Here is a 14624-nt window from a genome sequence, read left to right as displayed (position 1 = left end):
GGGCAGCACCTTCCAGTGAGCTGGTGGCCTGGATGAATACAAACCATGAAGAGCAGTAGAGTGAGCAAAGCCCTTCCTTTTTGATGTCTACACAGGCCTGCCGTCACATGCTCACGTTAGACTCCAACTTCCTAAGCCTTTAAACACAGGCTCTGGTGTCCAGGCCTTCAGAAAAGTCTCATCATAATCATCAAAGACCTGAAGAAAACTACAAATCATCAATTTATTTAAAGATGTAAAATAATGTAGATAAGCTGGGCATGGTAGTACAGGTCTGTAATCCCAGACGTTTGAGGTTGAGACTGGAGGATTGTATGTTTAAGGCCTGCCTGACCTACAGAATAAGTTCAAGGTTATCCTGGTCAACTTTGTGAGATCATTTCTCAAAAATAAAAGTTGAGAGATGGGAATCAAAGTTTTCATTGTACGCATTTTTCTTCCCTGGCAGGCTCTTTGCTATTCTTGGCATGGTATTTCTTAAATAACACTTCTTGTTTTGAAAGATACTGCTGTTTTAATGTGATGCAAAACACTATTCTCATAGGGAGGGGAAAAAGCACAGATTTCAATGGAAATGAACATAAAAAGTTACAGAAACAGGATGTCTAGGTGCTTGGGGCTGTGGGTTAGAAAGTTACATGAAGGCTTTCATTTCCTTCCGAGCCAAACCAAGGGCCTACCTAGATGAACTATGAGACATAAGGGTACAGACAGAGAAGTGATATTTGGATGTGTATCAAAAGGAATGCAGAAGTTACCAGAAAAAGACTGACCTTAATGCTAGGTGTCCCAGGAGATACTAAAGACTGAGAACCTCCCTCTGATGAGCGGAGCTGTGAGTTCCTTGTCCAGCATCGTTCAGCAGTGTAGGCATTGAGAAGAAATCATGTAATTTCATTTTAAAAATTGGTATAAAAGTAATTTAAAAGGGATTAAGAACTTGAAACCAATAATGAAAGTGACTGAGATGATTGATGAGGTGATTGACATAGGTCTTCGGTTGAAGAAAGAAATAAATTGCAGCCTTTTTAATGTGCATCAACTGCTTGTTCAAATCTGTATCATATTGAACATTGAAAAGTCAAGGATATTGAGTGGGGCAGAGTGGTACACTTCTGTAATCCCAGCACTTAATCCTGGCTCTTAATTGGCAGAGTTAGGCAGGAAGTTGGCCTCCATAGGAACTTGGGGACTACCCTAGTCTATACAACAAAGTACCATCTCAAAAGAAAAAAAAGGGGGGGATAAATTAAAGAGAATTTTGTGGAATTCACAATGACTAGATGGCTTATTTGGTGGTAAAAATAGGCCACCTTAGGTGCTGGTAACAAGTTACACGTGTCAGCAGCTTCCCAGGGCATTCTGATCAGTGATTTCGGAGTTCTGATCACTAGCAGGTTACACTCACATACGATGCTTTCCCCTCTGGGCTTCAGTGAACGTTGCAAGAATGTATTTAATGAGGTGCAGCATGAACCAGTGGTTCCCTGGATCTGATCTTCTCCCCCAGAGAATCCCAGCTAGTCGCCTACAAAACAAGCCATGTTCTCAAATACTCCCTGCAGAGCATGTTCTGAAGAATCACTTAGATTTTTTTTTTGGGGGGGGGCTGTTTATCTCAATTAAGACACATTTATTGATAAAATAAAGTCATTGTAGCTATGGCTTTACAATAGCATAGCAGACAGCCAAAAGGACAGACCAGGACAGGCTGCTGAAGAGCGGGTAACACACAACAGGAGGAATGAGATGTAACAGACACATACTTTACAACTCACGCCTTTGGTGTTTGTGTTCTTTGTTGTGCACAATGATGTCTAATTTACAGATGAGAAAATCCTTCTTCCAAGATTTCAGTAACTTTCCTAGGTAGTTTTTTCCTAGGGTACATCTCACTTCTTTGAGTGCAATGAAGGTATTTTAACTTGACCCTACTCACTCTTCAGGGTGGTACTATGGAAGGTTCCAAGCTTAGGGTAGCATTTAGTTACCGTGAGCACTGGAGACGTGATAATGCGTTCTCAACCGTATCACCACTAGGTGGCAGTCAGGGCCCCCTGACAGCCGGGTGGAATCACTAGATTTCACATGGTGGAGATTTTTAAGTACTTAAAACAGGAAGGAAAGAAGCAAAGCAATGCCTTCTTTTGGAGTCTAAAAAAGGGTGCACGCACAAGCTTCTGTGTGTGTGTGTGTGTGTGTGTGTGTGTGTGTGTGTTGGCAGGACGAGGCTGTAGGACCACTGTTGCTTTCTAGGCCATGTTTCACACTTGTATGTAGGACCGAAGTGATAGAAAGATTTTGACATGTGACACATACTGTATTATAGTCTCTCCACTCTCATCAGCATCCCCATCCCTGCAATCTACAAGTCAAGGCGGGGGTATTATGTGATGTTCAGCATAGCAGTGGTTGTTCCCTAGAAGGAAAGATACATGTGTTTGGTACACTGATGTCAGTGGCTGTGTTTGCACTGTGTTTCCCTTCAAGATTACCACAGTCAAACAGAAGAGCAATTTGCAATATCATTTGGTAAAAGGAACTTTATATTCATGTCATAGTTGAAGGAATTCAGGACATCTTAATGGTCTCTTGCTTTGGAAGTAATTAATATAGTTGCAAGCTTTGTCCATTGGATAAGGAGTTAGAATTCCAATTAGAAAACTGTGTGTTAGAAAAAGTGTATCTTTGTAAATGGAGAGTGAGAGCCTACCTTGTTGACAGAACTATGCCCAGATGTTATCCTGAACCTTTCAGAGTGGTACAAAAGAAGACTTCCTATTTATCTGGGGGCTCTAAGGATGTCTCAGTTATTAGGAATCCCATCAAAGTTGTCATCAGTGTGAGGGGGTTTCTATCTGAGGAGAATCCCTCCCTGTGGGAGGCAGCTGCTTTTCCTCTGGCACTGAGGGTAAGTCGGGAGCTTTCTGCCCACACCTTGCCACTGTGAAGCGACTCATGCCAAGAGCTTCCTCGTAGCCTGGAAGTGCGTCCAGAGAGGAGGGCAGCTGGCCCAGGGAGCTGTGTGCGTGAGTCACTGCAAGTATTCTCCGAGCTGCAGGGCCAAACACAGACTGAAGAGCTGTGGGGGGAAGAAGACAGTTGGTGTAGAGATAATGACATGTAAAGGTAATGAGAGTTACATCATACCTAACATTTCTTTTTCTTTAACCTATTTGCACACTCATTGTCACAACTGGTGACAAAGTTTACAAAAATCCCTTAAAGATTACTTACCTTCCCTGCTTTCCCTGATGTCTGAATAATCTGAGTTGCCTTTCCATAGTTTATCCCTTCTTCCAGGTTTCCCCGCTTTGCTACGCTAGGAATCAAGCCTGCATCCTCACACCAGCTAGGCAAGCCTTCCCATTTAGATCCCTTTGCACTGTCCTAGCCTCCCAATATTACAATCCCACTTTTTTTTTTTTTTTTTTTTTTTTTTTTTGAGACAGGGTTTCTTTGTGTAGCTCTGCCTATCCTGGAACTAATTCTATAGACCAGGCTGGCCTAGAACTCACAGAGAACTGCCTGCTTCTGCTTCTTGGGTGCTGGGAGTAAAGGTATGAGCTACCACCACAGGACACAAACCTCTTTGAGATACTTATTTCTACCATATTTGTCATTCGTTAGTCACAGATTATGTTGCTCTTATTTATGGTATATGCCACAGTATCTTATGCTCTGTTGTTCTAACTTGATTTTGCTCCTTGGTTTTAGGAAAGAATAATTTCACAAAGAATAGAGGAAGAGCTGGGCATGGTGGAGCATGCCTTTAACCTTGATACTCAGGAGATCAGAGGTAGGTGATTCTCTGAGTTCGGAAACAGCCTTGTCTATATAGGGCATTCCAGGACTACATAGAATGACCCTGATTCAAAATATAAACAAACAAACAGAACAGAACAGAAGAAGGTAAAGTCTTATCACAGTCATCAGAGACATTGGGGCTAAAATTTAACATAGCGAGGTTTGAGGAATAACCAACTGAAAGTGTAAACCACCAGTTTACATAAAAAATATAGTATAAACCAGACCAGGTGGTGCAAGTCTGTAATCCCAACAATTTTAGAGGCTGAGGCAGGAGGATTATATGCTTAAGGCCTGCCTGACCTACAATGTAAATTCAAAGATAACCAGGTTAATTTAGCACAACCATTTCTTGAAATAAAAACAATTTAAGAGTCTAGGAGATCTCATCAGTAACATGTTTGTCCAGCCCTGTGTTCCAGCTGTGTTCCAGTCCCAGCATCACAAAAAAAATGCAAGAAAGAGAATGTAGCTGGGTGGTAGTACACACTATAATTCCAGCAGTCCTGAGGGAAGTAGGAGGATGAGGAGCCAGACTAAGTTACATGAGACCCTACTGAAAGAAAGAGAAAGGAAGGAAAGAAGGATGGAAGGAAGGGAGGAAGGAAGGAAGCCATGTAAACTTTACTTTGCTCATCAACTTATCATCAGCCAAAAACTTGAGAATACAGAGGTCAGTGACAGCCCAGGTCACCACACAATGGGTTTCTAGAAATTAAAATTACTCTGAATTCCCAACACTCAATGCTAGTTGGCGGTTCGCCGTACACCCCATTCTTTTTAGTATTTTAGTGCTTAGTACTTGTGAGCCCCCCTTTCTTGGTGCTCTAATTTGAGTGCACTCACACGTGATGGTACTCTGCAGAGTGCTGTCGTGGTCAAAAGCAATGACGGTCACTTCGTAGGGTGGCGGGGTCCCATCTTCCCCATTTTCTGGACGGCTCAGACAGCAGCAGAAGCACACTGAAGTCAGGCCGCACAGGAGAAGCAATGCACCAACCACCACCAGCAACCTGCAAGAGCCCACCCGTCAAGTCCAAGCTGTGGTCATCTGCTTTCCCAGCTCTGATGATGTAACTACCCCTTAATGTCTGACCTTGATTGTTCATCTTTTTTAGACCACTAAAAGGGCTCTGATCACTGGGGTTTCCTTTCGCATGTATCACTCATTAATTTTCAGCAGGACTACATTAGTTATGAGAGCAAACAATACTGAAGATAGTTTGAAGGGGTTGCTTCTCACCTTACTGTGCAGAAGTATTTCTTAAGCACATGCTGGGGGAAAGACACTATAATCTCTTGACTTTGGCTGAAGAGATTGCATTGAAATAGGAAATCATGGTGTATTGTCACATAGGTTAGGGATGGGCTAGGGAAACCTTTCTGTGAAATACACCTTTGTTTTTATTCATACTAATAATTAGCATACAAAAAACTTAAAAAAAATGCACTCAAAAAAGGAAGTCTCTTGGAAGACATTATATAACTCAGACTTACCATATATACCAAAGGTGCACCCAGTCGGTGGACAGGCAACTGTGGAGACAGAATGGAAGTTATTATATTAAAAAATCAATAGTGTGAGCTGCAACAATCGTTTGTTACATTTAAACATATCAAGACCTCTTTTTTTTTTTTTTTTTTTTTTTTTTTTTTAAAGAAAGCTCTCACTTTGTAGCCTTGGCTGGCCTGGAACTCACTTTGTAGATCAGACTGTCTTTGAAATGACAGAGACCCACCCACCTCTCCACCTCCCCAGCACTGGGATTAAAGGCATGTGCCACCATGCTCAGCTAAGACATACTTTTTATGAAGTTTAATGTAAGCAATTGAATAGAGGTTTATATATAAAAAGGTAGCATTGCTGTGCAGATCATTTTGTTAGTCACTAAAGACTGCATTAAAAAGAGTGGCTGTGGAAAGAGTCAAGGGAAAGGAGGACCTCAAATGGAGAAGAGAAACAATTGGCGAATTTTGTTTGAAAAATGCTGTGATGCAACCTTATTCTTTCCAAACTGGTATAAAAGAAAAGGAAAAGAAAATGTCCTCGGGGCTATTGTGAGCTGCTAAATGGAAATTGTCAAAGAAGAATTTGGCACACCTTTTTTTTAAAGAAGTGGCTTTGCAAAGAGACATGAACATTAAATTCATACGCATGTGGGGCCAATAAAATGTACACATCAGGAAAAGGTCAGTTAAAGGCACAAAAGAAGTTGCATTTGTAATTTATATTTCACAAGTTCTTGCAACATCCTCCCCTAAGAAGGGCCTACACATTCACGTCTCAGATCAGAACTGGTGGGGACATGCACTGAGACAAAACAGGAAGGGAGAAGAGGGAGGGGCTTCACGCAAGGACAGCTCATGAGCTTCAGCAGTTGTAAACTTTCTCTGTAGTTTACAGAGAAACTCTAGTTTACAGGGGACAGCGTGGGAGAGACTAAAACCGAGAGTCAGACGTGGAGAGAGGAGCGTGTGTGCCTTTAGAGCTGTACATGTTTTGTCATTAAATAATAATAATTAAAAGACCACTTCCTACTAAATGCATATTGAGATCTATTCTTGCATTCCATATTTGGTCACACTCCCTTGGAAACTGCAGTTCTCATTTTCCCTGGAGCAGTGTATCATCTTGCTTCTCACGTTCATCATTTGTTCAAAGCCTTTCATTTCTACTTTGGATTTTGTATGGTGACAGATGTCCATCCACATCCTCAAGGCCACGTAACCAACATCAAATACACACATACCAAGTAACTACAGTCATCTTTAACTGCTTAATTCCCCTCATATCTGATAGAGTTGGCTTGAGGAAGTGATTCCACAGTGGAATATGTGTTTTTCTTTAGCATGAATAGGATTTTTACTGTCTGTCCTCAATTGACACTAAGGATTTTGAAGTGGGCATGCTACTATGGGGATCACCCAAACAGATAAGCCAGTGACGGGCTGTTGAATCCAGTCTGCCCTGATGAGTCACCGGAAAGCACGGCTAAGGAAGCCATTTACAGGTCTCCTTGACTACATGTATTTAAACTAATTTTGCTAGACTGATGGGAAGGCTCACACACACACACAAAAAAATTTGCTATTGTTATTGGCCGGGTTATTCTGAGCACTTCAGATGACATACATGTCTGGGCGGGTAGGTGGTGCCCACTGAAGTGGAAAAGGAAGTCAGAGCTATGTGCTGATGTTTTAGCCCATGTCTGGGTGCTGGTGCTTCGTCTGACTCTCCTTCCTCCAGGCTTGAACTCTCAGACACTTACTGTTCAGCATTGACACAGTTCTCCTGGCATCCAGCTCCAGGAAGCTGTGGGAAGGGAATAACCTCAGTCAGGGAAATAGTCACATCTGCAGCATTCAGCAGCCTGACAATCATCCCTCAGGGCTGCATTCAGTCAGACTGACTTATAGATATGAGGGCAGGGCCATAGGGTTGGTCTGTACTGGGCTGTGACAGTGATCATTCCTTTACCCATGACTACTTCTCGTAAGGCACGGCTCTTGGCAGGGCAGAGATCTTGGGGTTTGGATAGTGGCTGAACTTGGGGAATGATGGACAGCCTTCTATATCAGTTTGTCACCCCAGAAGTCTCCTGACCCATCCCCTGGGACACTGTGATTGTCTTCCTTGTCCCTCCCCAGTTGAAAATTTAATCCAGCCTTCAATATAGCAAAAGTAATCACACAAGAAGAGTAAGGGAGGAACAAGACGTTACAAAGAAAGAAGGGGGGAAAAGAGAGGGGAAAGAGGGAGACGAGAGCACACACGAGAACACGCACTTTCGCATATCAGTTAACCTGTGTGGGAAGCCAAGCAGACAGCCTTCTGCTTGCATAGGAATGCGATCCAGTCTAGTTTCTGCACTGTTTCGCTCACCGCTACACCTCCTAGCTATGTGAACTTGTCCCTGGTATTTGTACAGAATCCCTCAGTCCGTCCATTCCTTTCTCAGCTAATGGGTGACTCACAGGCATCTCTTTCACCTTGGTGTAAAACAAAGGGTTTTAAATATTAAAATAGAGTTAAAGAGTCCTTTGGTGCTGGTGTGATGGCTCAGTGGGGAAAGTACCTGCTGTGCAAGTGTGAGGACCCGAGTTTCAATCTCAGCATCCTTGTCAAAGCCGGGCGTAGCAGCAGCATGCACCACCCCTGATTGTCCCAACGTCTGTCCCTCTTTCCATCGGCATTGTCCATCCACACAGCCACACACTGTGTGCACCATCTTTGAGATTCCCTGTGCTAAGTGTACAGTGTATGGTACTCGTCCCTGACTACATCTGTTCATTACTCCATCCATCTCCTCCCAGAGTTGGTATAGCTAAAGAAATAAGCAAAAGAAAGGCCCTTCTCATTTTTTTTCCACAACTGAACTCACCTGGATGAAATAAACCAGGACAGAGGCCATCACCACTCGACTCTGGGCTGCCATTAGGCTGAACACCTGGTCCAGAGGATCAGGCCAGGTGCGTGTGCTGCGTCCTATCCATGCTCAGTGCCACGTAGACCTGCATGGTCCAGAATTCCTAAAGAGAAAACTTTTCCCAGCAGTAAACCAATATCCCTCTCCCTTTACTCCCCTTGCCGTTAAATTTCAGGATTTCTCTCTCCTCTTCCCTTTCAGCTTCCTTCGCTTTCTCTATTTCTCTTTACGTGGTCTCCACATCCGTTTCTTCTTCCGTTCCTTTCGATTAGCAAACCTTTCTGTGTATTTAATCTTTCTCCCTCTGTCACTAATGGAAAGGCATTAAAGGACACATTTGTCCTCTGAATTAGATGCCCCCCCCCAAGTCTATAGCAAGAGACTGGGATGTGAAATAGGTCAAAGGCAGCTTTCGAGTGACCAGATCTGTTCTAATGTTTATCAGGTAACTGGTTACACTCTTGGCTCCTGGATGACCGCGGTAGTCTGAAGGTCACTCTGCCGATCTCCCTCCACCCCCTCTCCATGTGATTGGCATCCCCTTTCTTGCTCCTTGAAGCCCTCCCCTCACTGTGTTGATAATCAACCCTGCTAGTTATGGGTCATTTGTTGCAACCACTGGGCAGGACCGAGGGATTCCAAATGAGCCAGAAAGCCATCCCATCTTTAGAGTAGGAGATGGGTTTAAAAACTAGACCCCCGCCCCCCGCTGGCTGGGTGCTATCAATCTTCTCAGCCCCTATTCTACTTCAGTTTCTATCCCATTGAAGAAGTTTAGACACACAGACATAGTTTTAAAAACTGGTTTCCAGGATAACCCCCTCTGTTTCTCTGTCTCTCTTGGTACCTGCCCCTCTCAACTTGATGTTGCCACTTAAGAATCAGACATAGTCCTTCCCCAATAAGGAGACTGACAACTACCTTGTATGCCATTCTAGAGCCTTCATCTAGTAGCTGATAGAAGCAGAAGCAGACACCCACAGCTGAACACTGAGATGAACTCCTGGGATCCAGTTGCAGAGAGGAAGGAGTGATAAGCAAAGGGGTCAAGACCAGACTGGGGAAACCCACAGAGACAGCTGACCTAAACAAAAAGAAACTGCTGACCTGAACAAGGGGGAGCTCACAGACCCCAGACTGATAGCTGGAAAACCAGCATAGAACCAACCCAGATCCCCTGAACATGGGCCTCAGTTAGGAGGCCTGGGACCTCTGAAAATAGTACCAGGATGTACCCCTGTTGCATGAAAGAACCTCAGGAGCTCATTCCCCATGGAGGGTTACTCGCTTAGCCTAGAGATATGGGGGAGGGCCTAGACCCTACCCCAAATGACTTAACAGACTTTAATGGTCCCTCATGGAAGTCTTCACCCTCCCTGGGGAGTGGGTGGGGGACGGGATGGGGGGGTTCTGAGGGGGTCCTTGGGAGGATGGGAGGGAGAGGGAACTGGGATCGATATGTAAAATATGAAAATCTATTTGAAAAAAAATCAGGCATAGTGTGTACAATTGTGGTTCCATCTATTCAGGAAGCCAAGGCAGGGGTCATTTGAGTCTAGTTTCTAGCTGAGTAACATGAGGGCTACCCTAGGAAACAACAAGAGCCCTGTCTCAAAAACCATAATAGCCACAGTAAAATAAAACTTCAAGGCACGTCTAAACACAAGCACAACACAATGGAAGGTATAGAAATGGTTATAAAGTGAAATATGGAAACAGTGAATACCACGTGAATGCCTGTCATTTAAAGCAGGAATCCTTTACCCAGTGCACATAATAAGAAAGAGCAGTTAGAATTACTTTACAGTGACACCACAAGACTGAACAATATTGCATTTCAGTTGTTTTCTTATTAATGGGGGGGCGAAGGGTGGGCTCCATCACACTCAAGGCCTCGCGAAGCATAGGGTCACACTGTGACAATGTGATGTGAGAATGTAGAGATAAACAATTTCCTTTTCTCAGCCAAGGAGAGCAGACAGTGAGAGAACCCCTGTGCAACGTTGGTCTTTCCAAATCTATCCATTTATAGGCTCTTGAGTGAAAAGTGTTTTCCAGATTTCAATAGGAAATTCCCTGAGATGGAAGGTATTTTGTAGGATTAGAGAGGGGGACATCAGTTACAGCTGTTTATCTGGGCCTTACTGCTCTCACTCACACAGTAGGCGCATAATAGATGCCCATGGACTTGCGTTAGCTTTTGTTTCTCAGAGAAAAGGAAATCAGGGACAAGGAAGCATCTTGTGTAGAATATTTCTTTTTAAACACCGCGGAGTAGAAAACCCTACACACCCCTCCCTTTTCCTCTTCTTGTGGGAAAATTCATAAACAACCCTGGCTAAGAGAATACCTCAGGGGGTTGAGGCAGTGACTTGTTTAGTCACTTGTTACTGTGGGATCTTGGTAAAGGCCTTCCATCTCTCTGACAGCTCAGTTTGATTTGATACAAAAAGCAGTCTACCAGCACTCTACCAGAGGCAGGCAGATCTTTGTGAGTTCTAGAGCTAGCCTAGAGCTACAGAGCTAGTTCCAGGACAGGCTCCAAAGCAATACGCGGGGTGGGGGGCTGGGGAGTGTGAAGCAGCACTCACACAGTGACTCATGAACTACAGTTCCAGAGGGATCTGACACCTTCTGTTCTCCTTGGGAACCAGGCAGGTGTGCGGTGAATATACATACATAAACAGACAGACTAAAATATGAATCTTTATGATGTATATTACTGTTCTGTTAGCAAGCGTTTGATGTTAGTTAAGATGATTTTAAATTTAGCTCCATTAATGTCCACTATGCCCATCCCATCTTCCTACCAGCCCTCTCTAGACTGCACTGTACCTTCCTAGTCTTCTTCTTGAATAGTTCACATGGCTAGCCCCCCCCATTACTTCTACCCATACCAGCCTTCACCTGCATGAACAGGTTTTCCAATTACTTTCACCCCGTGGCAATTTCTGGCCACATGATTGCAATCATCTCTCTTGCCCCCAAGCTTCTTAACAGGCCTGGACAAAACAGGCTTCTGTTAATGGCTGCCTTGTTTTTCTTCTACCAGAATTACTGGTACCATTTCTTTCTTATCCACCCCAGCAAGGGGATAGAACTTCATTTATTTATTCTAATGTGTCATTGCCCAGTGACACATTAGAATAACAGTCTTTCAATAGGAGACGATGGTAAAGGAAAGATCAGTCAGAGAAGAAAACTGAAGGTCTAAGTGGCATAAGGATGGGGGAGGCATGGAGCTAGGGAGAAGGGAATACTCTCATTACCAGCCTACATAAACCCATTCCATAAAGCTGGTGAATCATTAGCTTGTACTCACATCGTGAAGGGCTGGGACTGGGGCCAGTGGGAGGCACACATACACAGACCTGTGCTTGGGGGAATTGTTATACAACCACTTGAACAAGTGTAGCAAGGGAATTGCTAACTTGTGGTCCCTTTGATTATTCTCCTTTGACCTTGGCTATCAGGTGTACCCCTTCCCTGCTCTCCTTCCTTCTATGCCTCAGTAAAATAGAGATCAGGACTACTGGTACTCTGAGCCACCAACATCAAGCTGCACATGGCTGAGCAGCGGGTTGGGTCATGATTTCAAGACTAGAGAAGGCAGCAGAAGTCAATTTCATTCTCCAATTCCTGGGTGTTCCTGTTTTAGGAGCCAAGATCACAGCACCAATATTGAATCCCAACTACAGAGGCACTGAAAATTAGTAACAGGATTAAACATGAGGGTTTTCCGCCCTTGTGACAGAGTTTCATATCTGACTTCAAAGTTTTTATGTAGCTAAGGGTGACCTTGACTTCTGGTCTTGCTTTTACCTTTCCAGTGCTGGGATTGCAAGCATGTGCCATTTTGTGCAGTGTTGGTGATCAAACTCAGAGCTTTGTGCTAAACTTAGGGAAGTTAAACAAGACAAAGGATTCAGCTTATCCAAGGATGTATGGTTTATATGTCATGTAGCTCATTACTACAAATTATGTGAGCAACAGTGTAAGGCAACATGCATGCGCACACGCATGCACGCGCACATACACACACACACACACACACACACACACACACACACACACAGCACTATCAATAGCATCCACAGTAGGGACAGAAATGTGTATAAAGCTTAACTGGGTCCGTTGCTTGGGATTCTACAAGGGTGACATCAAAGTGTCTGCTTAGCATCTCTTAGTGGCTATAGGATTAACATAATCATGCTTTAAAAAATCGCTTAATTGAATATAAATACATAATCTCCTGCTCATTCCACTTAGTATTACTTGCGTGGACCTGCTTGGTTGGTTTGAGGACTGACCACTTGGTGCTGGACCATCAGTGAGGGGCTCCTTCCTGGAGAAGATTATTTTCCCTCTGTCGGCATTAGCAACATTCATGGTACCTAAAAACACAGCCGAAACTAGACCTGAATAAGGACAACATCAATAGACATGAAAGTCTGGATCTGGCGCGATGGCCTTGCGGGAACGCAGAATGAAAGTTACACATGAAGACTTCAAAAAATCTAAAGAAAACGTTATATATATAACATTCCAACGGGTTTTGCTAGTAAAGACCTAAAAAAAAAAAAATGAAGAAGTGGGAAGTCTCACAGGACCCCACTCACAGACTAAGAACTATAGGAGTCCAAGGAATGGTTCTTTAAGTTTTAATGATGAGCACAGAGACAGACACAGGAGAAGAGAGGCTCTGGCATACTCCTTGTGTGCCTGAAGTAATCCCTTGTGTGTGATCAGCTTCATTCTTTGACCTTTGCTACATTTTCAGTTATAGCTCTGAGAACACATGCTCAAAGAAAAGGCGTGACACCAGGAGGTAGGGGTCATGGAGCATCCTGTATTCCAAGTCTTTATAGTTTCTTGGAAATTTATCCCTGTGGATGTTTAAGAGCAAGAGAAAAGGCCCAGTGTGTAGGTGTGGGAGCACTTGGGAGACAGAGACAAGAGGATCTCTGTGATTGAACCCAGCCTGTAGTGGGTTTAAAACCAGGGCTACATAGTGAGACCCTGGAGAGAGAGCAGGGAGGGGGATAAACTCACATCAACAGATGAAAAGATGAATAAAATAAAGTACTCTAAATGAAGAAAGATGATTCTAAGCTGTGATAGAATGTGGTTGGAACTTGAAGACACAATTCTCAGTAAACTGAGCCAAACATTAAAAGTAAAACTGGTGGATTCTTCTACTAACACGAAGTGATAGAGATTGAATGCCCACTAAAGGTTCAAGTGTTAAAGGGCTGTTTGCCAGCCTATGCCCACTGTTAGGCGATTGGAGAGGTTCTAGAAACATGTCCTTGGATGAGACTGCTTCCTTCCCTACCTCTGTGAGTCGAGCATCTTTTCATGCTGATGTTCTGTCTCACCACAGATCCAAAAGCAGTGGACTATTGGCTGATAAAAATCTCTGAAACCATGAGCTAACCTAAACCTTTCCTTCTTGTGCATTGATTACCTCAGATAGCTTGTTATGGAATTAGAAATCTGACACAAAGTACAGCATCAAAATTCAAGGGGCAGAAAATACAGGGTTGACTTCAAGGAGGAACAGGGAGTGGTCAATAGGATGTTTTAGAGACGCAAAATTGATAGAACAGATATAACTAGATATAAATATAATAGATATAAGGCCAGAAGGGTCTTAGATGAGATAGTGTCATGTGACTATAGGGGCTGCCTCGTCTGATTCTGCAGTGATACCCAGAAGACTGAGGATCCAGAAGGTTCAAGGGAGGGTCTAATTCCTGTCCAAAGGCCAGTAAGAATTCCAGAGGGAGCAGGTGATGAAGATGAAGCCCAAAGGCCATCTGCTAGAAAAATGCCTCATTACATGGAGGACGATAGCTGCTTCTGTTTTCTTTTTCTTCTTCTCCTCCTCCTCTTCTTCCTCTTCTTCTTCTTCTTCGGATTTTGAGTGAATCTCATCCAAAATACAAGTAGACCATCTCTACTGGTTGATTTTATTTATCTGTTGTGTGACTTTTCATGGCAAGATATGACCAAAAACTATTCACCACAGATAGATAGGGAAACAAGCACAGACCAAGAAATCCCACCCTTCCCCCGTCCACAAAGAAATGTTTTAAATCAGAGGGAATAGGTGTACACTATAACCTCCATTCCAAAATGCTCTGCCTAGGTACCAAGTGATCCAGACAAGGCAGGAATAGAATGAGCCACCACAGGAGCTGTGAGAATATCTCCATCTAGAAAAGATGGGAACGCTGTGCAGGTGGGTTGTGGTGACAGCCGTATGACAATGTGAATGCACTTACCACCACATTAAGCAGTTCATCTAAAGTAGTTAAAATAGCAGTCATTGTATAGTTTATAGTTTTCGATATTGATGGTGTCTCAGATAACCAAGTCACTGTGGGA

At 43.5% G+C, this 14624-nt stretch overlaps 1 protein-coding gene across 1 annotated transcript; it reads right to left on the bottom strand.

The window, feature by feature from the left end:
- Positions 1–2620: 2620 nt before the first annotated feature.
- Positions 2621–12623, bottom strand: Tmem52b (transmembrane protein 52B). Its single transcript, XM_051173082.1, has 6 exons — positions 12545–12623; positions 8190–8293; positions 7077–7120; positions 5305–5343; positions 4654–4820; positions 2621–3082 (listed from the first exon to the last, which is right to left on the bottom strand). The coding sequence occupies exons 1-6, from the start codon at positions 12621–12623 to the stop codon at positions 2838–2840; spliced, it is 678 nt and encodes a 225-aa protein (XP_051029039.1). The 3' UTR covers positions 2621–2837.
- Between the last annotated feature and the right edge of the window lie 2001 nt (positions 12624–14624).

This window comes from Phodopus roborovskii, unplaced genomic scaffold (assembly GCF_943737965.1).
Source record: "Phodopus roborovskii unplaced genomic scaffold, PHOROB, whole genome shotgun sequence".
NCBI lineage: Eukaryota > Metazoa > Chordata > Mammalia > Rodentia > Cricetidae > Phodopus > Phodopus roborovskii.
The sequence above is the reverse complement of the archived record's forward strand: the minus strand, read 5'-3'. Positions and strand labels throughout refer to the sequence as shown.

Excerpts from the sequence above, each read along its gene's own strand:
- Tmem52b (XM_051173082.1), bottom strand. The coding sequence starts at position 12,623 with ATGAATGTTGCTAATGCCGACAGAGGGAAAATAATCTTCTCCAGGAAG. Across the intron at positions 7,121-8,189 it reads TCCTGGTTTATTTCATCCAG|CTTCCTGGAGCTGGATGCCA; the intron begins GTGAGTTCAGTT and ends CCCTTCCCACAG. Across the intron at positions 5,344-7,076 it reads AACTGTGTCAATGCTGAACA|TTGCCTGTCCACCGACTGGG; the intron begins GTAAGTGTCTGA and ends CTGTCTCCACAG.